This window comes from Ranitomeya imitator, chromosome 3 (genome assembly GCF_032444005.1).
Source record: "Ranitomeya imitator isolate aRanImi1 chromosome 3, aRanImi1.pri, whole genome shotgun sequence".
Lineage (NCBI taxonomy): Eukaryota > Metazoa > Chordata > Amphibia > Anura > Dendrobatidae > Ranitomeya > Ranitomeya imitator.
In genome coordinates, this window is record NC_091284.1 from 478,259,337 (window position 1) to 478,284,646 (window position 25,310).

Here is a 25,310-nt window from a genome sequence, read left to right on the forward strand (position 1 = left end):
TCACATGATGTTCTGCGGCTTCATCTTTAAGCTCTTTTTAGAGCACCATTGGCGATGGAGAACTGCTCGCGATCAAGTTGGCTCTGGAGGTGTGGCGATACTTGCTGGAAGAAGCGTTGCACCCTGTGGGTATATACACTGACCACAAGAATCTTACTTATCTACAATCTGCACAGCAGCTTAACCCTCAACACACCAGATATTCTTTGTTCTTTACTCGCTTCAGCTTCACTCTCCATTTTCGTTCGGCTGATTAAAAACGTCAAGGCAGATGCTCTCTCCAGGTCCTTCCAGGCCTCCGACCAGGAGGAGGAGATTAAACACATCAAGCCCTACAAGATAATCCCGGTCGCTCTGCTGGACTTATCTTGTTTTCCCTACGGTACGGACTTATGTGGCTGAACCTGATAGGAAGCGGATTCTTCTCTGAGGCCATTCATCTAAGGTAGCGGGCCATGCCGAACAGAAGAAGACAGCTCTCCTTATCTCTCGACACTATTGGTGGCTGACCCTGTGCAAAGATATTACAAATTTTGTCTTTGCCTGTCCATCATGTGCCCAAAATAAGACTCCCAAACAGCTTCCGACCAGTCAGTTGCTTCCCTTGCCTGTGCCGTCTGTCTCTTGGCAGCATATCTCCATGGATTTCATCACAAATCTGTCAGTATCGGCTGGGAGTACTGTCATCTTGGTGGTTGTGGATCATTTCTCCAAGAAGGCCCACTTCACCCCTCTATCCGGGTTTCCATCTGAGCCAGTACTGGCAAAAGAATTTATTCTTCAGATTTTTCGCCTTCATGGCCTACTGCTTCACATAGTCTCCAATAGAGGTGTTATTATTATACATTTATTATTATACATTTTCAGTTTACCTCTCATTTCTGGAAGGCCACCTGTAAGCTACTGGATGTTACTTTGGATGTCTCATAATCCTACCATCCTCAGTCCAATGGCCAAGTGGAAAGAGTCAATCAGATGCTAACTAATTTCCTCCGGCTCTTTGTCAATGCTCACTACAGTGACTGGGCTGAACTCCTGCCTTGGGCCGACTTCTCTTACAATAACCACGTGAGCGAGTCTTCTGCCAAATCTCCATTTTTTGTGATCTACAGTCAACACCCCAAAGTCTCGTTTCCTGTGGCTATCACCTCCAATAATCTTGCTGCCGATTCCCTCATCAGTAACTTTTCAGAAATCTGGGAGGACAACAAAGTGAAGTAAAATCTTCTGAGTGGATGAAAAGACACACGGATAAGAAACATCTGGAGTCACCTCTGTTTCATCCTGGACATAAGGTTTGGCTATCATCTAAGTATATCCATCTCAAGATAATGTCCTATAAATTGAGTTCTCACTTCATTGGTCCCTTCCAGGTGTTGAACCAATTTAATCCAGTAGCCTATAAACTCAAACTCTCGGCGTCTTTGCAAATTCCCAATTCTTTCCATGTGTCTCTTCTCAAACCTGTTCTCCTCAGTTCTTTCTTCAAGGTTCCTGGTTCCACTCCGTCTCTTTTTAGACCTGAGGACATTTTTGAGGTAGAGAACATTCTGGTTACCAATAGGGTAAGAGGAAAGACCTTCTTTCTTGTGGATTGGAAGGGGTTTGGTCCTGAGGAGAGGTCCTGGGAGCCCAGGGAGAACATTCATGCCCCTCTCCTTCTGGAAAGATTTCTGGCAGGCTTGAAAAAGAGGAGGTACTGTAGCACCGGCGTCTCTGCCTGAAGTCCCCCTCCCCCTACAGAGACACCAGCGTACTCGCCACATCGGCCCCCGTCATGCTACTTCCGGGTCTGCTGCTACCTGGGGTGCGTGCACTGCACACAGGTCCCCATAAACTGTGATTAAGGTACACGCACACTTCCTCTTTCTTAAAGGGACTACGCGCTTTCGTCTAACGTGTCCCCAGCCAATAGCTGGAGGATACTTACTATTTAAAGAACCTCCTCCAACATGGAGGTTCCTGTGCAACGTTGCGAGTTTGTTTTCCTAACACTCTTGTGAGTTCTCAGGTCCCAGGGCTCATATCTCTATACGCTGCATCTGCCAGTGCTTAATGTAAGATGCCCAAGTGAGCTTTGGTTCCCACTCGAACTGGCATCTTACAGACAAATTGTGTCCCAGTCCCGGTGTGCTGCTGTATATGTGGTGCTTCCCACTTAATTCTGATCTGCAAACATTTTCTGACTCCAAGAATCCTTCTTCTGGAACCAGGGCAGCAATCAATCCAAGGGACAGAAGGTTTTTTTAAGAAAAACTTTTACTTTGTGAATGGCAGTATGTACATTATTTACAGGCAGATGCAGAGGGTAAGGCCCAACGGGTTGTCAGCTTTCCCACAGGTACCGGATACCACTTCAGCCTTGGTTTTCAGTATAGTTGGCATGTCTCTCTCACTGGCTTTCCTAGCCCTAGGGAGTCTTCCTCACCTCTAGCAGTATATCCAGATTGCAATACCTTTTACCCCATGTAGTCTGAGTCCATCTTTCTCTGTAGCTTCACAAGCTGAGTGTGCCACTGGTTTTTGACGTCCATTTCGAGGTTGTCTCAGGCCATTTAGGTGGAGTCACACGGAAGGGTATTTGCGGCAATCCACTGCCCCGAGTATTAGGCTCGTGCTGTTCCTAGCAGCATCTTAGGCCTGCGACTTTACTCACTGCTGCCCACACACTGACTGAGCTTGTGACTTCCTGGACTTGCCACTAACACTCAGTCCCCCCCCCCCAAACTGGGCTGGCTGTTAACCCTCAACTAACTTTATGCCTGTTGTGTTGCTAGGCAAACTTCACCTGCACTCTAGGCAGTGACATCTTGTGACCATTAGGTATTATGCATGAAGATGGGAATACTCCTGACTTGGTCTTCTCCAGGCTCTGCTCAGTGCACAATTTTACTAACTCCCCTCTTCCGCTTTCTGACCACAACCTTCTTTCCTTCTCTGTCAAGAACTGTTTCCTCACACAGACAACGGTAACCCTTGTACACGATGAAACATGTTTTATTCAACATTGCTCAAGGTACGCTGAGCGTCAGTGGAAAAAAATCACTTTTAGCAGAGGATTTCATCCTCTATAAGTTCATGCTCAAAACTTATAACTCTGCCCTTCATCTGACCAAACAATGCTACTTCACCACCCTCATCACTTCACTAGCAAACAATCCAAAACGACTTTGTGAAATCTTACACTACCTCCTGAGCCCTAAAGTAGAGGCCCTCATCACCAACCTCAGCAGTGAGGATCTGGCCACTCATTTCCTAGAAAAAAATCAACATCATCCATCAGGACATTTCTGCCCAATCTCCTCAGTGTCTGGATCCCCTTCCATGCCTCACTTCAAGCTTATTTGCCATCTTTGAGCCTGTTACAGAAGTTACTTGTCTCCTCACTTCTCAGCCTACAACCAGCAACAGAGACCCTATTCCCTCACATCTACTGAAGTCTCTCTCACCTTTTGTCACCACTCACCTCACTATAATAATAATCTTTATTTTATATAGCACTAACATAGTCTGCGGCGCTTTACAGTTTGCACACATTATCATCACTGTCCCCGATGGGGCTCACAATCTAAATTCACTATCAGTATGTCTTTGGAATGTGGGAGGAAACCGGAGTGCCCAGAGGAAACCCACGCGAGCACGGAGAGAACATACAAACTCTTTGCAGATGTTGTCCTTGGTGGGGTTTGAACCCAGGACTCCAGCGCTGCAAGGCTGCAGTGCTAACCACTGCGCCACCATGCCGCCCCACCTAACTAAAATATTTAACCTCTCTCTTTCTTCTGGTATCTTTCTCTCCTCATTTAAACACGCCATCATAACCCCTTTGCTTAAAAAACATCTTTCGACCATAACTGAATTGCTAACTACAGACCTGTCTCTAACCTTCAGTCATCTCTAAATTACTGGAATGCTTGGTTCACTCCCATGTAATCTGCTATCTTTCAGAATACTCTCTTCTTCATCTTCTACAATCTGGTTTCCGCTGTTTACACAGCTGAATCTGAAACTGCCTTTACTAAAGTCTCTAGCGATCTATTAACAGCTAAATCCAAAGGTCACAACTCCCTGCTGATTCGCCTGAATCTCTCTGCTGCACTTGACACTGTAGATCACCAGCTTTCACTATGCACCGCTCTTTCGTGCTCAAGGAGACTGTTCTTTCCTTATTCTCCTCCTTCTTCTGACCACTCCTTCACTGTATCTTTTGCCAGGGCTCGATACTAGGCCCCACTACCCTTCTTAGTTCACCGAGAGAATTTCTCACCGTGATCTGCTGTGAAGTCACTGAGCTTGAACTGCAGTGATCTCATCCCTGACTTTTCCCCACGGTGCTGAGGTCACCACACTTCAGTTCGCATGTAAATGCAGCCTCACTGACTGGTGGTAGCAGCAGCTCATTCATCAGTGGTTCTCAGCCTGGATGGTCGCATCTTGGCACCATCCAGGTTGAAAACTATTTATCCCCCAGACATGTATTATGGAGTGGGACAGAATGACGGACAGGTGAGAGATAGTGTTGATTTTTTTTTTTATTACAGGAGACGAGGCATTCAGTGGAATTAGGCATTTGTTAACTATAATTGTGTTATTTTTAAATAAAAATGTAAAAGTCTGTTTTGTTTTATTTCTAATAAAGGACTTTATACTTGCTGTGTCTTTATTTACAATATAATTATAGGATAAGTAATAGAGAGGTGTCTTATAGACACTAAGCCGTAGGCTTGATGTCTCCAGACAATACAAAGGTGACATCAGCCCCACAAATATGAACCACACTTGCCTCCGCTACACGGAAAGTGTCAAGGGCCAAGCAAAGTGCCAGACTTGGCGTATCTAATAGATGTGCCTTTTCTAGGCAGCTTCAGGCTGCTATTTGTAGGCTGGGGGAGTCAATATCAATGGCCCCTTACCAGCCTGAGAATACCAGCCCCAGCTATCAGTTTTAGCAAGGCTGGTTGTCAAAAATAGGGGGGCCCCCACGCCATTTTTTAAAAATATTTAATTTAAATAATTAAAAAAACAGCATGGGGACCCCTCTATTCTTGATAACCAGCCTTGCTGAAGCTGACAGCTGAGGGTTGCAGCACCCAGCTTTGAGTTTTGCCTGGCTGGTTATAGAAAATATAGGGGAACCCACACCAGATTATTTATTTATTTATAGCGCAGGTGGCGGGTGATGAATACTCCCATCAGGCGCACCTGCTGTCACTGTTATTAGCGGCAGTAGGTGTAGGCTGATGGAAGTAATAGTCCCATCAGCCTCCACCTGTTGTCATTGTTCTCACTTGAATATAACTCTCATCATTTCCCCCTGATTGCTCTGATTGCCAACAGAGCAGGGGAGAACGATGAGAGCTGTCTTCAGCACCCAGCGCCGGGGAACAGTGCTTACTGTACCGCTGCTTGCCTCGGCAATACCAAATGTGTCTATTTTTATAGTTTATTTTTGTTTTTACATCATGCATTGCAATGCACCCCAGCATTGCAAGGCAAGAGACCTGTGTTATTACACAAACAGTTCTCCTGTGAAACTCAGCTTGTGGATAGATGTAATAGGCAACCTTACATGGCACTCCAGGAGGTCATTGACCTCTAGGTGCAATGACAACAATCAACTCCCTGTGATTTTGTCATGGGATTGCCAATTGAGGTGAGAGAGGGAACCTACTCCCTTTCAAAACCTTCCAAATGTCGTGATCGCTCTTGATTTTGGCATTTTGAGGGTTAAAGAGCCAGGGGTGGTGCTAGCACTGTCCCTGGCTTTCACTGCAAGAGCTCAGCTGTTAGCTGTGCCGAGGTCCTGCAATGATTGTGTGGGAGGTGTTATTATTTTAGTACCTCCTACATTATCATGCTGTGAGTGACTTACAATTCAGAGCCTGTCGGAGTGACAGTTTTAAAGCATAACGGATATAGCACGTCATGCTGCAGAAACTGACACCCGCTTGAGATGTGCTATGCCAGTCATTATTCGTGAAAAGATTAATTTGCCTCCTTTTTATTTTATTTTTTTATTTGTGTTTGTTTATGTTCACCATTGTGGGTGGGGTTTGAAGTTTCCAGATGTTTTTAGATGATTCATCAATTGAGAGCATTTAAAAAGTCACAAAAGTTTTCTGAAAATGTATATAAGTCCCTCCTGGAATGGTTTTCAGTATACTTGGTATTTTTTGCCTAAATTTTGCAATATTTATGAATTATGGGCGCCATTTTGAATAAAGTGGTGCAAAAATCATCACAAGCCAAGAAAGAAAAACTGTTAATTATTTCTCCTACTTGACCAGGAAACCTGACACGAACAAAGTCATTTACTAAACTTGTGGCTTACATTTCACAGTGCTTATTATATACTAGATCGTGGCCCGATTCTAACACATCGGGTATTGTAGAATATGTATGTAGTTTATTTATGAAGATTTCAGAATAATGCAATGAGTAGAAAGGATTTGGCTGGCTGGGCGCGACCAATTAGGGAAGCATGGATCAAATCCCGCGCCAATTTGCGGCCAGACTGCACCTGTCGCTGATTGTTCACAGCCGGCCACGACCAATAAGTGAAGCCAGGGCCAGCTGCAGGTTTTTGAGGACCCCGGGTGAAAGAGTCTCACAGCCCACATAGCATATAACATAGCCCACGTAGTATATAGCACAGCCACATAGTATATAGCACAGCCATGTAGTATATAGCACAGGCACATAGTATATAGCACAGCTACGTAGTATATAACACAGCCACGTAGTATATAGCACAGCCACATAGTATATAGCAGCCACATAGTATATAGCAGCCACGTAGTATATAGCCCAGCCACGTAGTATATAGCACAGGCATGTAGTATATAGCACAGCCCACACAGTATATAACACAGGCACGTAGTATATAGCACAGCCCTCGCAGTATATAACACAGCCACATAGTATATAGCACAGCCATGTAGTATATAGCACAGGCACGTAGTATATAGCACAGCTACGTAGTATATAACACAGCCACGTAGTATATAGCACAGCCACGTAGTATATAGCACAGCCCATGCAGTATATAACACAGCCCACGCAGTGCATAACACAGCCCACGCAGTATATAACACAGCCCACGCAGTATATAACACAGCACACGTAGTATATAACACAGCCACGTAGTATATAGCACAGCCACGTAATATATTGCACAGCCACGTAGTATATAGCACAGCCCACGTAGTGTAGAGCACAGCAATGTAGTATATAACACAGCCCACGCAGTATATAACACAGCCAATGCAGTATGTCACACAGCCCACGTAGTATATAACATAGCCCACGAAGTAAATAGCAATGTGGGTACCATATCCCTGTTAAAAAAAGAATTAAAATAAAAATAGTTATATACTCACCTTCCGGCGGCCACCCGGATCCAGCCCAGGCCTTTAGCGATGCTCCTCGCGATGCTCCGTTCCCAGTAATGCCTTGCGGCAATAACCCATGATGATGTAGCGGTCTCCCAAGATTGCTACGTCATCATCTCGTGAGACCGCACGTCATCATAGGTCGTTGCCGCAATGCATTCTTGGGACCGGAGCATCGCGAGGAGTGGGAAAGGCTGCCGTGGACGCAGGAAGGTGAGAATATAATGATTTTTTTAATTATTATTTTTAACATGATATGTTATTACTATTGATGCTGCATAGGCAGCATCAATAGTAAAAAGTTGGTCACATAGGTTTAATGGCAGCGTTAACGGACTGCGTTACACCGCATTATGCCGCGGTGTAATGCAGTCCGTTTAACGGACTGCTAAAACGCTATGTGGGCACTGAATGGAGGGGAGTATGGAGGGGCCAATTCGCGGCCAGCCTGTGCCTGTTGCTGATTGGTCGCGCCCAGCCGGCCGCGACCAATCAGTGATGTGGGATTTCCATGACAGAGAAACAGACAGACAGACAGACAAACAGACGGAAGTGGACCTTAGACAATTATATAGATAGACTGGTGGCATTAATAATGATGTATAATGATGTATAATTGTGCATTACAGGTGCAGTCAGCTAAACCAATGGTAGATACCAACCATCCACAAACATATGTACATCTCAACCTAAAACTGAAGAAATTGAAGGTAAGGTGTAATTACATTCTATTCAATATGTAAAACTGCTATTACTATAGGTACTCTAAATAGTTTTTTGGGCTGCAGTGGTGATGTCACATTGATAGCACTGCAGCTAATCATCAATTTCAGCAGCTATTGTGGTCTATATCAACAGAACCGCTGAACTCAGTGACTGTCTGCTTCGCTGTTGATGTGTTGTCATCATTGAAGCCAAGCAACGCAGACCAGTGCAGTGGCACACACAGCATCGGAATCGGGGAGGGAAACTCAGGTTTTTTTTTTTAAAGTAACTAAGCTTTTGGAAAAATATTTATCGATAGGGGACAACCCCTGGAAAGGGAATTTCTACTACTGCACAACCCCAGCTTAAAGGGGGTCTCCTACCCTCAGATGTATCTTACATCAAGAGGAAGTGAGCAGCCAGTCGCATCTCTGATTTGTATGAAGTGAATGTGAAGACAGGGCTGACAAATTTACTGATTGAGATGGGGTTGTTCGAGTAGTGGACATCCCCATTAAGTTGGTATTTATACCTTGAGAAAGACGCTGGCCTGTCACAGAAATGCATTTTGGAACCCCAAGGTGCTTTTTTCCCGCAGCGTAGCCCGTCTAAAAGTACCAATATCCATTTTTGCCAAAAAGTTACGTTACTCTCCGGGAACAGTGGTGTCAACAGTGCAGGAATGGTGCGGTGTCCACGGTTTTTAATTTTTATTTAGGGTCCAGAATTAATGAAGCTGAGGATATCCAGTAGTGGACAACCCTTTTGAAGAAATACTGTTCCCTCTTTAAAATTAGGCCAGATCCTCTTAATTACTTAGCTCTTTATATTTCATTATTTTTCTGACATCAGAACCAGGAGTAACTTAAAACCTGGTGCCTTTTATGTAGCAGAGGGGCCTTTGGGCTCAGTCAGGTGCCAGGGCCCTGATATGAGTGCCTCCTTCACACCACATTAGGTATACCCTTCTACTTCTATTATTCTGTATTAATAAAGTGAGTGAAGAAAGGCTGCAGTACAACTAACCACACAAGGTAGGAACAAAGCAGATAGGACCTGTCATTATGCACCTATGTCATTCTGTATATGAAACATACACCACCTCGCCAAAGTGCTACTACTTTAACCCCTAACCTCAGCACAAAGATGGTTGTTATCCTAATGTCACATCGGTTGTTGCTATGTACTGGCCTTTATTCACTGGAAATATTTGATGGGACTTTTTTTTTAAAGAGCATTCAAATTCATTAACGCATAGCAACAAACTATTACAATGCAGCTCCGTAGTAAATAATCCATGTATTCTCGTTTATTGAGTGCATGGCAAATCTGTATTGCTGCACAGCAACAAAGCATGCAGAGATTGCATTTGTATTGTCATTCTGTAGCATGTTTAGTTTGTTTGTTTTTATTTCAATTTCCAGAGAGTTACAAAATATGTCAGATAGATAGACTAAGCGCTATAGATCAAGGTCTTAACAGGTACGTGGATGCAACAGCACAAAGATTAAGGAGTCAGTGGTACTGAAGCCAACAACTATTTATTTGATTAACACAGAGGGGTGCATGCGGCACAATATCAGGTGATAATGCAAACGGTGAAAATGAAACAAGTTATGTTACAAGGAGAATATAGCAATTCGGATAAACAAAATATTAAAACAATGCTACTTACACACTACTGTTCTATTATTACAATTAAACAGCTATTATTGTCAGTGATGTCTTAGTTCTAATACCGTAACCTAATGGGCTTCACTGTCACCATCGGGCCCATCACCGTCGTAACTCTCTAGGCAACACCAGATGTAACACTGGCCCTAAGGCTACTTTCACACATCAAGTTTTTTGTTTTAGGCACAATCCGGCTAATTTTATACAAAAATGGATCCGTCGCAAATCTTTTTTTATATAGCGCTAACATATTCGGCAGCGCTTTACAGTTTGCACACATTATCATCACTGTCCCCGATGGGGCTCACAATCTAAATTCCCTATCAGTATGTCTTTTTGGAGTGTGGGAGGAAACCGGAGTACCTGGAGGAAACCCACGCAAACACGGGGAGAACATACAAACTCCTTGCAGATGGGATTTGAACCCAGGACCCCAGCGCTGCAAAGCTGCAGTGCTAACCACTGAGCTACCGTGCTGCCCACAAATAGTGAAAAACTGATACGACGGATCTGTTTTTCTGCTGGATCCGTTTTTTGCCCGGCGACTTCCTGTTCCGGGGAGGAGAGAGAGAGAATAACGGATTCGGCGGAAAAAAACAGATAAGTTTTTTTTAAATACGCCGGATTGTGCCTAATGCAAAAAACCTGATGTGTGAAAGTAGCCTAAATCATCAATCTGGGACTTGTGGCCTAACAGGTGGTACTGTTCAGCCTTCTTAGGCTACTTTCACACATCAGGTTTTTTGCATCAGGCACAATCCGGTGTATTTTTGAAAAAACGGATCCGTTATTTTTCCGCTGGATCCATTTTTTTCTCATAGAGTTGTATTAGCGCCGGATTGTGCCTGATGTCCCAACGTTTCATCCGTTTTTTTTCCGGATCCGTCAAAAATTAGTTTTCCGGCGGACAGAGAAAATATCCAGAGCAACGTTTTTTCTGTCCGGCGGAAAACTGCACAACGACTGATTCTCTCTCTCCTCCCTGGAACAGGAAGTCACTGGGTGAAAAACAAAAAACGGATCCAGCAGAAAAACAGATCCGTCGTATCAGTTTTTCACTATTTGCGACGGATCCGTTTTTTTAATAAAATTAGCCTGATTGTGCCTGAAATGAAAAACCTGATGTGTGAAAGTAGCCTTACTTGACACACCTGCCCCGCTGTCTGCCTTCGTTCCCTGAAAAACGGCCCCGGTACTCACTCTGTTCCATATGTCTACACTGGAAGCGACGACTCACACAAACATCCCTCTGCTACTTCTCTCGGCCCTAAGCCTGATCACTCAGCTTGGATCTTCCAGCTCCCACCTCTGGTTCTTGTCACCCAGCTCCAGTGTCTCAGTTCCTCACTCGGTTCTGGTCTCTCAGTTCCTTCACCCGGATCTGGACTCTCACTTCCTCCACTCGGATCTGGTCTCTCAGTTGCTACACTCAGATCTGGTCTCTCAGTTCCTTTACTAATGCGGATCTGGTCTCTCGGTTCCTTCATTCGGATTTGGTTTCTCGGTTCCTACACTCGGATCTGGTCTCTCAGTTGCTTCACTCAGATCTGGTCTGTCAGTTCCTTTACTAACTTGGATCTGGTCTCTCGGTTCCTACACTCGGACCTGGTCTCTCGGTTCCTTTTGCTCTCACTCATGTCTTCTGCTACAGGTCCAGGCATCGGCTCCTTCCCTTGACTGCCCTCCTGGCCTTTTAGAATTATTAATGTGGCGCCCCAGGGTACTGGTCATCACAGTAGCATTGCTTTCCTCTCGGGGAGAGTGATGTTACGCTTGAAGGCAAGAAGGGATAACTGTAACCAGGTACCTCAAACATGCAATACATTCACACTCCAGGCCACCAGGGGGAGCATTTGATCCTATTTACTAGGTGACTCCCCATATACATAGATCTGGTAGTCTGTAGGGAAAGTGAGTTAGTTCTTGCCAGGAAACAGACTGGATCAGTCTGAGGCAGCAGAGGGTCTACGGAGCTGTGTAGCCGCACTGCGGCAGTTCCTGGAAAGAGACATTCAGAAAGCCGAATTGATTGCAGAGAATGTGCAGGAGAGCAAAGCACAGAAGAAGATACCAGGAGGAGACCAGCCCCAAGCAGGCTGCCCTCTTCTGAGGCGCAGAGACCTGTAGCCGGAACACCAAGGATCGTAATGCTCTCCATGACTTACATCAGAGACCAGGGTTAGTAGGATACACCGCATACTCTGAGGCTATATATTTGCAAATGGTAGTGAAAATGTATTTATACTACATTAAACATAGAATTCAGAAAGCGACCAGAAGTAAAACTGATGTTTCGACTCCTCCCGAGTCTTAATCATAAGGTCGCTTGATAGAGATTTGATAGGGTGTACAGGAAGATCCCTTTAAATCTATAGGTGCACAGTTGCACTACGTTATGAGGGTCCACCACTCCTTTGTGGGTCATTTGCACTACAGTTGTTCCATCTTGCAGTTCCACATGGATATTCCCTCTCTGAACCCTGCTTATACAGGTACTATACAGATGATCAGGTTTTTAAATACATCAGATAGGGATTATATACATTAGTTAGGACTGCTCTATATGGGTATACCTTGACGATTGGTGGAGCAGCTTAGTATACATTTTTTTGCAAAAAAAGTATCAACTAAATACCCTGTTTTTTCCATCTTTTGACTAGCACTTGCTTATTACTGTGATTTTTTTTACAACAGAGTATTTTTGACCTCACTGTTCTCTCTTGGGTGTAACTGTATGTAAACTGTTCCGGAAATACAGGACCTAAAATTAGTCAAAGGTATAGGCTGTGTTGCTGGCGGCTGTCTAAGCGGCGCTCCTGTGCCTAGCTGTGGTGTCCTCCTACTAACCCTGATATTTGCAGACTTATACAGTCCATTACACCAGCACCTCATCATCTATTTGATCACCTAGTGCGCACCATTTTTCCTACTTATTTACATCAGAGACCGGCACGACAGCTGAACTCCACATTATCTGTCCGCCTTAGTACCCAGGAGGCACTGTGACACCCTTCGAGACTGGGGCATGCTAGAGTCCCTATAAACCACCTCAAGTCACCAGTCATAAGGGTCGTGTCCTATCCTATACGGGGGACAGAGAGAGAACATCTGTGAGGACCTTATGTGAAGCCATAGGCGGTAAGGGACTACAACACCACGGCGCTAGAGGAAGGCTTTGATTTTCACCTGGATAAGGGGACTCCTAACTTGCCTTCAAGCCGGCCGGACCCTGCCTGCCCTGTTATATGTTGCCCTGGACTGTGGCTGCCTGAAGTCGACAGTAAACAAGGTAAAGTGACTGCGAACCTGTGTCCTCATTCTTTACTGCACCATTCACCATCTACCATCTACACACTGGGAGCCCTGGGGATATACTTCACCTGTGGGAAGTTATACCATCTAGCTGCCATAACATCACCCCAGAGGACCCCTTAAAGCAGCGTCGGTCCCCACTGACCGAATACCACAGGTGGCGTCACGAACACAAACTCTATTCCCTTTAAAGACCTTTCCCTTTTACATGGGCGCCCAGGACCACGGACCGGGTCGCCACCGTGAAATGTCCCTGTGAACTGCAGGACCCGGTACCAAGTACCCCACGGCCCTGGCAGGGCGACTCATCTTGGCATCATGAACAGAATGGACTGACCCAGCAAATCAGGTCATGTTTGCCTAAAAGACTGTGCCTGAACTGTGATTTATTTAGAGACTGTGTGCTGTGAAATACCGCCAAAATTGCAGCCAAAACCGCCGCCATTAGAGCTCCATGTGGTGTGCAGGAGGAGTGGGGCGTGTTGTTGTGGGCGGAGCTTGAAAAAATGGCGTGAAAGTAGTAGCCCCACACAGATACTACTATGTCCGAAGGATATGCCCATCAACAAAAGAGATCCGCCTCCTAGTCTGGGATGGAGAGGGAAGGAGAAGAGATCGCCCAGAACAGGAAGATGCTGAAGAGAACCTGGTTGGCAAGATGGCGAGCAAAGGTCACCCGGAGGAGGGAGAGGAAGCCCACAGCTGTCCCAGCCAATTGGAGGAAGAGAGGGCCCTGTCGTCACCGATGGACCCGGAGATTCTCGCCGCAGAGGTGGAGGAGCTATGCCGTCAGCTCCGGTGTTCTTGGTATCGCACAGCCGTGAACGTCCGGGAGCAGCAGCGCAGCCAATCCCTGGAACCCAAGACTGCAGCAGGGGAGACCGGCACCGGAGACGCCGTGGCAGCAGGTAAGACGACCAACCCTGCCCCGATCACCAAGGACACTCTGCTAGTGCCCATAGATGCCCCGCCACCACTACTACCCAGCCGGGTGTGAAGCCGCCTAGAGTGGGAACGGCCCTAGGTAACCATACAGACCAACGATGCCCTGCTGCAGCCGACAGGGAAGGCCCTAGCCGTACAAGGGGAATGGGTGACCTTCCGGGGGACACATTCCAGTACTGTCCTGATGGGGTTCTCTGGGGAAGCCCAAGCTGAAGAGGAGCAGGTGGAGATCACCAGTCAGACGGAGTACCGTCAGCAGCAGGCGCTCCAACGAGAGCAAGAGGAAAGGGAGCATGATCGCCGACGCCAGGCCGCAAAGGAAAAAGACCTACAGGCCAAAGCCCAGGCCAGGAAAGTGGGACATGAGGACAGAGGCCCACAAAGATATGGCACTGTGGTGACATTTCGCCTTAAATCTGGATGGGGGTTTTATTAAAGAACCTGACCTGTACCCAGAGGTATTTGTCACCTGACGGGATGTGGAGGCTCACCTAATAGAGGGACACCCAGACAGGGACCTCTACCCCGGTGACCGTGTCACCTATACCAGACACTGGGGAGACAAAGGGTGGTACACCCTACACGTGCACAGGTGTGCACCAAAGATTATGGAATCCCCAGCTCATGACCTTGAGCCATCGCCACCAGTGGCTCCACGTTGCCTACCAACGCCCTCACCTGGCAAGGTGACATCAGCATCTACTTCCCACAGAGCACCCATCATCATGTGCTCAAAATGTACACAAACTGTCATCGAACAAAAATCAGTGGGCACTCAGACTTCTATCCGGAGCGTGGATGCACTCTATGTGGTACCCGGTAGCCGCCCACATCCGCAGGGGCTACCTTGCACAATGCCACAGCTAAAATAAAGTCAACATTTTTTAACATGACTGTACATAGTTGAAAGTTAATCTATTGCTGCAAGTTCCAAAAATGACTGCACCGTTTAACAGTTAAATAAACCTGACCAGGTTTCTATTTAAAGGGGTCCCTCATTTAAAGGTATCCTGTGTTTACAGAGTTTCGTTTTGCTTCAAGGACATTTGGATCATGGACGGTGAATGATTCACAAACTTTCCATTGTAAATTGTTTGTACCTTCTTAAAGGTGCTTCCTACTGGTTTTACAAAGAAGTTTTAAAAAATCTGCTTCTAACGTTACTGTGAAAGTAGCTTTGGTTTGCAGAGGCCTGAAGAAAAACTCGTTTGGCGCGGCAGGATTCCAGGTCTGGATACATGCCTTGTAGCCCGCCCAAGCCAACATTGGGGGTTAATGACGGGTCCCTCGCATCGTTGCTGCTGTTCTAAAATTTATGATTGACTTGAGTATTGATTGCACTATCTCAGCGTTGAAAGACTTGAGTGTTGATTTGTTACACTTTGCTAGTAGAAATGTACTTCATATGCCAGCTAGTTAGTATATTAGTGAGTTAATATATATATTGAATAAAAATAGAGTTGAAACTTAAAGTTAGATAGTGTTATGTGCAGGAAGTAGTGAAAACTTACAATGTTGCACTTTTGAATCAGATGGATTCAATGTAGCTTACCTGTAGGGCTAGTTGCTGTTTGCTGGAAAAGTTCTGCACTTGAATAAAGAAAATGTTTGTTTTGCACTTTGAAGCCTTAATATAGTATACCCGTAGCGGGTAATGGCATTTCATAGTTAGTTATTTTACTGTTCTCTATTGTTAAAAGTACGCGTACCATGTAAATAAGTTCTTGCAACATTCAAGTGTTCTCACCTCCCATAAAGGGAAGCACTAGTTCCATTATTAATTAGTATTAATTTGTTTTATAAGTTCATAGCATTCCAAAAATTGTCTGTCTATTTGCTAATATATTGTCATTCTTCTTTTCCCTGTCCGGGAGTACTGGATTTAACGGCGGGGGGAAGGGGGGGGCGGGGGAGTCTGGCGCCCCAGGGTCCTGGTCATCACAGTAGCATTGCTTTCCTCTCGAGGAGAGTGATGTTACGCTTGAAGGCAAGAAAGGATAACTGTAACCAGGTACCACAAACATGCAACACATTCACACTCCAGGCCACCAGGGGGAGCTTTTGATCCTATTTACTAGGTGACTCCCCATATATATAGATCTGGTTGTCTGTAGGGAAAGTGAGTTAGTTCTTGTCAAGAAACAGACTAGATCAGTCTGAGGCAGCAGAGTGTTTACGGAGCTGTGTAGCCGCAGTGCGGCAGCTCCTGGAAAGAGACATTCAGAAATCCGAATTGATTGCAGAGAACGTGCAGGAGAGCAAAGCACAGGAGAGGATACCAGGGGGAGGCCAGCCCCGAGCAGGATGCCTTCTTCTGAGGTGCAAAATCCAATAGCCGGAACACCGAGGATCGTAAGGCTCTCCAGGACTTACATCAGAGTCTGGCAGGACAGCTGAACTCCACGTTACCTGTCCGCCTTAGTACCCAGGAGGCACTGTGACACCCTTCGAGACTGGGGCGTGCTAGAGTCCCTATAAACCGCCTCAAGTCACCAGTCATATGGGTCGTGTCCTATCCTATACGGGGGACAGAGTGAGAGAACATCTGTGAGGACCTTATGTGAAGCCATAGGCAGTAAGGGACTACAACACCACTGTGCTAGAGAAAGGCTTTGATTTCCACCTGGATAAAGGGACTCCTAACTTGCCTCCAAGCCGGCCGGACCCTGCCTGCCCTGTGATCTGGTGCCCTGGACTGTGGCTGCCTGAAGTCAACAGTAAACAAGGTAAAGAGACTGCAAATCTGTGTCCTCATTCTTTACTGCACCATTCACCATCTACCATCTACACACTGGGAGCCCTGGAGATATACTTCACCTGTGGGAAGTTATACCATCTAGCTGCCATAACATCACCCCAGAGGACCCCTTAAAGCAGCGTCGGTCCCCACTGATCAAATACCACAGGTGGCATCATGAACACAAACTCTATTCCCTTTAAAGACCTTTCCCTTTTACATGGCCGCCCAGGGCCACGGACCGGGTCGCCACCGTGACATTCCCCTGTGAACTGCAGGACCCGGTACCGAGTACCCCACGGCCCTGGCAGGGCGACTCATTAACTGCACCAGAGCTGTCAACTGACCTTGTGTCTCCTCCGATCTCTCCCCCTGAGGAACCATACAGCTTGTTTTGAGTTCCTGCTTATGTAGTTGTTGCTACTTTCTCTTGCCTTACCATGTTTAACCAGTAGATAGTGGTGTCTGCTTGCAGATACCTCATTAGTCCTCACACTGTGGGAATCTCTCATTTTCCACCTCCTTATGGAGGTAATGACAAATCACTACATGCAAAAAGGAAATAAAAAAACAAAAATTAAAACCTAACTTGAATAACAGCTGTTATGCTAATAAAGCAAACATACTGTGATCTTATATGATGCCAGAAAAAAAGAAGAGATCTGTGAATTCATAAAAACCTAAATTTTATTGAAATTGTATTTAAAAATTGTTCACAAATAAAAACACCTATAAAACAAGGAATACCTCTGCAGGGACATCACAATCTACCTATAAATAACATTTGCATGAATCTAGAGAAGAAAGGGTTATAACTCCATCAATGCATATTATAATATTATGCTACTGAATATGTGCAACCTTTACAACACATATTGTACATTGCTGAGGTTTGCCCTAACCTCCAAACTACCATAGTGGTCCAGAAGCCACATAATTAAATCCCCCACAAAGTCTATTTATTTGTACAGTGGGTACGGAAAGTATTCAGATCCCTTTAAATTTTTCACTCTTTGTTTCATTGCAGCCATTTGGTAAATTCAAAAAAGTTATTTTTTCTCATTAATGTACACTCTGCACCCCATCTAGACTGAAAAAAACAGAAATGTAGTAATTTTTGCTAATTTATTAAAAAAAAAGAAAAACTGAAATCACATGGTCATAAGTATTCAGACCCTTTGCTCAGTATTGAGTAGAAGCACCTTTTGAGCTAGTACAGCCAAGAGTCTTCTTGGGAAAAAAGCAACAAGTTTTTCACACCTGGATTTAGGGATCTTCTGCCATTCTTCCTTGCAGATCCTCTCCAGTTCCGTCAGGTTGGATGGTGAACATTGGTGGACAGCCATTTTCAGGTCTCTTCAGAGATGCTCAATTGGGTTTAGATCAGGGCTCTGGCTGGGCCAGTCAAGAATGGTCACAGAGTTGTTCTGAAGCCATTCCTTTGTTATTTTAGCTGTGTGCTTAGGGTCATTGTCTTGTTGGAAGGTGAACCTTCAGCCAAGTCTGAGGTCCAGAGCACTCTGGAAGAGGTTTTCATCCAGGATATCGCTGTATTTGGCCACATTCATGTTTCCTTCAATGACAACCAGTCATTCTGTCTCTGCAGCTGAAAAACTAAGTGTCTGAGCATAGGGTCTGAATACTTAAGACCATGTGATATTTCAGTTTTTCTATTTTATTAAATTTGCAAAAGTTTCTACATTTCTGTGTTTTCCAGTCAAGATGGGGTGCAGAGTGTACATTAACGTGAAAAAAATGAACTTTTTTGAATGTATCAAATGGCTACAGTGAAACAAAGAGTGAAAAATTTAAAGGGGTCTGAATACTTTCCATACCCACTGTGTATAAAGAGATTACCTGGAGTCAGGGGGTTAATTGTCAATATGGGTATTTGCCATATGTAGCAGCCTGATGTGTCCCTGTGCCCCAATGGGTGTTTTGCCTCACTTGCTTCTTCCTGGCGGTGAGTTTTGAAGTCCCTGCTTATGCAATTGTTGCTACTTTCTCTTGCCTTACCATATTTAACCAGTAGATGGTGGTGCCTGCTTGCAGACAACCCATTAGGCCTCACACTGTGGGAATCTCTCATCTGTCCTCCTTCTTACAGAGGTAATGACAAATCACTACACACAAGAAGGGACAAAATACAAAACTTAAAACCTAACTTCAGTTACAGCTGTTGTGCTGATGACAGTTAATGTCAATCCACCTTGTACATATAATACTCAAGACAATAAAGTTCAGAAATTATGTGGACAAACACAGTGCCCAGAGAATACTGTTCCTTAGAACAGTTAAGGAACCTGTCAGCCAATCCTGTCAATCCAATCCATTAGACACCGGCTCCATTACTGCTGTAATGTACGTTCCACTCTAAAACGCTGCAATGTTTCAGAGAAATCATACGAAAAAAAACGGCTGCCAGAAATGATGCAACTAAGATGACTAGTACAAAGTCTTTTGGGGACCTGTCTCTTGGGCTTGTCATCCTAGAGGCATTGTCTCTCCAACCACCAATTTAAGGTATGTTTTATCTCAAACACAGAGGCATTTCAGAGTGAAACATACATTGCAACAGTAGCGGACAAGTCTCTGATTCATGCTTCAGCTAATAAATTCACTTTAACAAAGCTTATCATAACTAAAGAATAACCACTTGATGATGACCCTAAATGCTTTAATTACAGTTTTTACCTTCGACTCTTACAGTTTTTACCTTCAACTCTTTTGGACGAAAGGAAGCTGGAAAATCTTTTTCTCAGAATGAAGCCACCAGACCAGCTGATTTAACTTTAAAGGGAACCTGTCACCCCGAAAATCGCGGGTGAGGTAAGCCCACCGGCATCAGGGGCTTATCTGCAGCATTCTGTAATGCTGTAGATAAGCCCCCGATGTTACCTGAAAGAGGAGAAAAAGACGTTATATTATACTCACCCAGGGGCGGTCCCGCTGCTGGTCCGGTCAAACGGGCGTCTCTGGTCCGCTGCGGCGCCTCCCATCTTCATTACAAGACGTCCTCTTCTGATCTTCAGCCACGGCTCCGATGCAGGCATACTTTGCTCTGCCCTGTTGAGGGCAGACAAAGTACTGCAGTGCGCAGGCGCTGGGCCTCTGACCTTTCCGGCGCCTGCGCACTGCAGTACTATCCTCTGCCCTCAAGAGGGCAAAGCAAAGTACGCCTGCGCCGGAGCCGTGGTTGAAGATCAGAAGAGGACGTCTTGTAATGAAGATGGGAGGCGCCGGAGCGGACCAGAGACGCCCGTTTGACCGGACCAGCAGCAGGACCGCCCCTGGGTGAGTATAATATAACCTATTTTTCTCCTCTTTCAGGTAACATCGGGGGCTTATCTACAGCATTACAGAATGCTGCAGATAAGCCCCTGATGCCGGTGGGCTTACCTCACCCGCGATTTTCGGGGTGACAGGTTCCCTTTAAAAAATCTGCTGTCTGTCACACTAGTAACTCGCACGCCTTCTCAGCGCTGTCCTGCTTACTGCCTTCACCGCTTTGTTAATCCCAGTGTCAGACCATCGAATTGAACTGCCTCTTACTGCAACCCCACCACTGCTGCATCCTCATGTGGCTGGAGAGTCTCCACCTGGCTCTAGGGAGGCGCAACCAGACTCTGCAGTAATTTAGCCTGCTGTGTCCTGCATAGTTTTACTTACATTTTACATTAGGGATACATTAGGCAGCCCTTTGGCTACTTTCACACTTGCGTCGGTACGGGTCCGTCGCTAAGTGTCGGCACGACGTACCGACGCACGTTGTGAAAATTTGGCACAACGTGGGCAGCGGATTCAGTTTTTCAACGCATCCGCTGCCCATTGTAAAGTCCTGGGGAGGAGGGGGTGGAGTTCCGGCCACGCATACGTGGTAGGAAATGGCGGACCCGACGTACGAAAAAACGTTCCCTTGAACGTTTTTTCGTGCCGACGGTCCGCCAAAACACGACGCATCCAATGCACGACGGACGCGACGGATGGCCATCCGTCACAATCCGTCGCTAATACAACAAGTCTACGGGCAAATGCAGGATCCTGCAAATTTTTTTGCAGGATCCTGCATTCTCAGAAAACGACGGATTATGACAAAAGCTGAAAAACGCAAGTGTGAAAGTAGCCTTCTTTCCACACCTTTTCTGAACTTGGGTTCCTAGCTGTGGTTATTTCCTAGTACTTTGTCGTGGTGCATTATCATTTTGTCTCTCCTGCTACTGACCCGGCTTGTTAACTCACTTTGTCTGACCTCTCTGGTCCTGAGTCTGGTTTCATATTTTGATCCTGTGCTGCCTGTCCTTACTTCAGACTATCTGACCACGTCTCTGTCTGTGCCCTCTGTACTTCGTTTTCTGTTTCTGACCCATAGGTCAGCCGCTGCGGTCTGGGCACCTGGTGACTACCCTAATAGCCCAAGCTTATCTTCACCATAAGAAGCTCTAGTGAAGACCAGGTAGTTACTTAGTTATGTCCTTCCAGGGTAAGCCTGGCCAGTGGTGAAGGGGGTCCACACCCACCACCGTCACCATGTCATCGTTGGGTAAATGTGCATGGTGAATATGTGTAGTATTACATGCTGTCTATTAAATAATGTGGCAACAGTGTATTACATACTCATACCAAGATGGCCACTGGGGAGGTAAGCTTTAAATTTTAACTTTTAGTTTCTTAAATTTTACATTAATATACACTGCTCAAAAAAATAAAGGGAACACTAAAATCCCACATCCTCGATATCAATGAATTATATATTCCAGTTGTAAATCTTTATTCACTACATAGTGGAATGTGTTGAGAACAATAAAACCTAATAATAATCAACATAAATCACAACTAATATTCCACGGCTGTCTGGAGTTGGAATGATGCTCAATGTCAAAGTGGAAAATTAAGTTACAAGCTGATCCAACTTCAGTGGAAATGCCTCAAGACAAGGAAATGATGCTCAGTAGTGTGTGGCCTCCACGTGCCTGTATGACCTCCCTACAATGCCTGGGCATGCTCCTGATGAGGCAGTGGATGGTCTTCTGAGGGATCTCCTCCCAGACCTGGACTAAAGCATCCGCCAACTCCTGGACAGTCTGTGGTGCAACGTGATGTTGGTGGATGGTATGAGACATGATGTCCCAGATGTGTTCAATCGGATTCATGGCGGGGGAACGGGAAGGCCAGTCCATAGCTTCAATGCCTTCATCTTGTAGGAACTGCTGACATACTCCAGCGACATAAGGTCTGGCATTGTCCTGCATTAGGAGGAACCCAGGGCCAACCGCACCAGCATATGGTCTCACAAGGGGTCTGCGGATCTCAAAAATGCCACCACACACCATGACTGACCCACTGCCAAACCGGTCATGCTGAAGGATGTTGCAGGCAGCAGATTGCTCTCCACTGTGTCTCCAGACTCTGTCACATCTGTCACATGTGCTCAGTGTGAACCTGCTTTCATCTGTGAAGAGCACAGGGCGCCAGTGGCAAATTTGCCAATCCTGGTGTTCTGTGGCAAATTGCAAGCATCCTGCACGGTGTTGGGCTGTGAGCACAACCCCTATCTGTGGACGTCGGGCACTCAGACCATCCTCATGGAGTCGGTTTCTAACCGTTTGTGTAGACACATGCACATTTGTTGCCTGCTGGAGGTCATTTTGCAGGGCTCTGGCAGTGCTCCTCAGGTTCCTCTTTGCATAAAGGCTGAGGTAGCGGTCCTCGTGCTGGGTTGTTGCCCTTCTACGGCCCCCTCCACATCTCCTGGTGTACTGGCCTGTCTCCTGGTAGCGCCTCCAGCCTCTGTACACTACGCTGACAGACACAGCAAACTTTCTTGCCACAGCTCACATTGATGTGCCATCCTGGATGAGCTGCACTACCTGAACCACTTGTGTGGGTTGTAGAGTCCATCTCATGCTACCACGAGTGTGAAAGCACAACCAACATTCAAAAGTGACCAAAACAAAACATCCGCCAGAAAGCACTGGTACTGAGATGTGGTCTGTGGTCCCCCCTGCAGAACCACTTCTTTAGTGAGTGTGTCTTGATAATTGCCAATAATTACCATCTGTTGTCTATTCCATTTTCACAACAGCATGTGAAATTGATTGTCAAACAGTGTTGCTTCCTAAGTGGACAGTTTGATTTCACAGAAGTTTGATTTACTTGGAGAAATATTCTGTTACTGCTTCCCCGTGGTTGGGGAATGAATGTCACCAGGAAGCTTGAAGTAAAGATAATTCATGGTTTGGGCTGCTGAAACCGAAATGAAGATCCTTGATCCAATAATGGTGGGTTTTAAGGATTTCCACGCCAGACTTGCATCTTCCTCAAGTGTAAAAATCTAAAAACCAACTGTGCAGTGCTTGGTTTTCTCCAGCTGTTCCTTAAAAAATTAATAGAGCAGAGGCTGAACATGAGCACCACTTTCAAAGAGATAAAGTACGGTAATTCTCTGCCAATGGATATGGAATACCTTGCTTTGGTTTTGTTTGTGTGAAAAACGCTTTAAATGAATTTCCTTTGTTTATTCATTTTGCCTAAAGCTTGAAGAAGAACGACTAACAATCATTGAAAGGGACAATCGTCTGTTGCTTGAGAAAATGTCAACTATCATGAGAACTAAAGGAAGAATTGATAACAAAAATAATTATGAAGCTAAAAGGTAAGCAGTTAATACGAAAGGTAATATTATTTCATTTCCTTCATGATGATGAACTTGTTTAGAATATGAACAGATTTAGAAACCTGGAGATTTTGGAGACTGGATCGGTTCGGGATTGAAGAAAATTTAATGTAGACGTTCAATTTCTTTATTTTAGAAAGTGTAAGAATCTCAGTTTTCTGTAAAACTGGTCTTTTGTGGTTTTTATTTTACATTATTATTATTATGATTATTGTTAATAATAATAATCATAATCATAATAATAATAAAGATCATAATTCAGCAAAGAAAGAAACATAATAATTTTTAGGGGTTTTCCCACTTTGATGCCATCTGGTTTTTAAAGTGTATCGCAATATGCATGTCCACCTAAGGCTCGGTTCACATTGCGTTAATAGCAGCCCGTTCAACACATACGTTAACGGGCTGCTACAACGCAAGTGCCGGTATTGGCAGCGCGGTAGCACAGATAGAGCATCTGCTAGCTCTATCTGCGCTAGCAGTGATGGACGCGGAAACGCTGCAGCCCACGTCTCGGGGTCCGTCACTCAATGACGGCACATTGCTAGCGCACGCCCATTGTGGGCGTGCGCTAGAGATGCGTCCGACATAGGAGTTAATGGCGGCGTTAGGGACTACATTACCACCGCGTTATGCCGCGGTGTAACGTAGTCCGTCTAACGGACGCCATTAACGCAATGTGAACCTGGCCTAATAGTTGGGTGCTGATATACAAAAACGACTGGCACAGTTATTCAAGAGTAATTGAATTCTACTCAAATATTACAATGGAGAGTAAAAATGTTTTGTAATAGACTCCAGCTAGCCGCCATTTTGCTGAGGGCTGGCAAAAGGTTAAAAAACAAACAAAAACCTAGTGCTTTACTTGTCACTTTTCCAAGATTTCCTGCTGCTTGCTTCCCGCTGCTCTTTCCACCATAACATGCTACTACTCTAGCTTCTTCACTCTAGGTCACAACTTTTAGTTGTGACCAGGCCTCAAACGTCACTACGCACCATGAGGTCACGACATGTCTTAACATCACAACGTGCATGGCACATTCAAGGCTTTGTCATAGCCAAAGGTTCCAGCCTAGAGTGAAGAAACCAGAGATGTGGTGCATGACAGTGTAAAGGAGAGCTGCAGATTACCGGAGAGCAGGCAGCGAGGGTGGCCGGAAAATTGAGCCATGAGGTGAGTTGAGTATTAGGTTTTTCTTTTTTTCCAGCTTATTGTTGTTATGCTCTGGAGTCTGAAAAGATCCCAGAGCATAATAAGGACATTTAATTTGCAGAAAATAACTTTGCTGCAAATCAGTGGGGTACCGCTAATGGCGGCCATCTCTAGTGTATGCACATGTGAAATGCCCGCCAGGGCTGTGGGGTACTCGGTACCGGGTCCGGTCTTAAAGGGGATGTCACGGTGGCTGCGACCCGGTCCGTGGCCCTGGGTACCCAATTAATGGGAAAGGTCTTTAAGGGGATTTGTAATGTCTGTTATGATCTGGTGGTTTAGGAGCAACATGGGACGAGCTCTGAAGGAGGTGGTACCTGTACTGACCGCAGTTCCTAAGCTCAACACAACACTAGCAGTAGCCATGGGATGTTCCTGTCACTCCCTAGACACCTCGTCACAGCCGGAGAACTAACTACCCCTAAAGATAGAAACAGGAAAGCTATCTTGCCTCAGAGAAAATCCCCAAAGAATAGACAGCCCCCCACAAATAATGACTGTGAGTGGAGAGGGAAATGACATACGTAGAATGAAACCAGGATGTAGCAAAGGAGGCCAGTCTAGCTAGATAGATAGAACAGGACAGAATACTGTGCGGTCAGTATTAAAAAACTAGAAAAATCCACACAGAGTTTACAAAAATCTCCACACCTGACTAAA

General features: G+C 45.4%; 1 protein-coding gene across 2 annotated transcripts in view; it reads left to right on the plus strand.

Annotated features, from left to right (window-relative positions):
• The window catches only part of CFAP97D2 (CFAP97 domain containing 2), an 81,064-nt gene that overhangs the window by 43,615 nt on the left and 12,139 nt on the right, over nucleotides 1-25,310 (plus strand). For both annotated transcript variants that reach the window (XR_011319319.1, XM_069757535.1), the window contains exons 2-3: nucleotides 8,021-8,101; nucleotides 23,298-23,416. Coding sequence is in view for 1 of the 2 variants with exons in the window: in XM_069757535.1 (XP_069613636.1) it covers nucleotides 8,021-8,101; nucleotides 23,298-23,416 (200 nt within the window). In the remaining variant the exon portion in view is untranslated. The remainder of the gene's footprint in view (nucleotides 1-8,020; nucleotides 8,102-23,297; nucleotides 23,417-25,310) is intronic.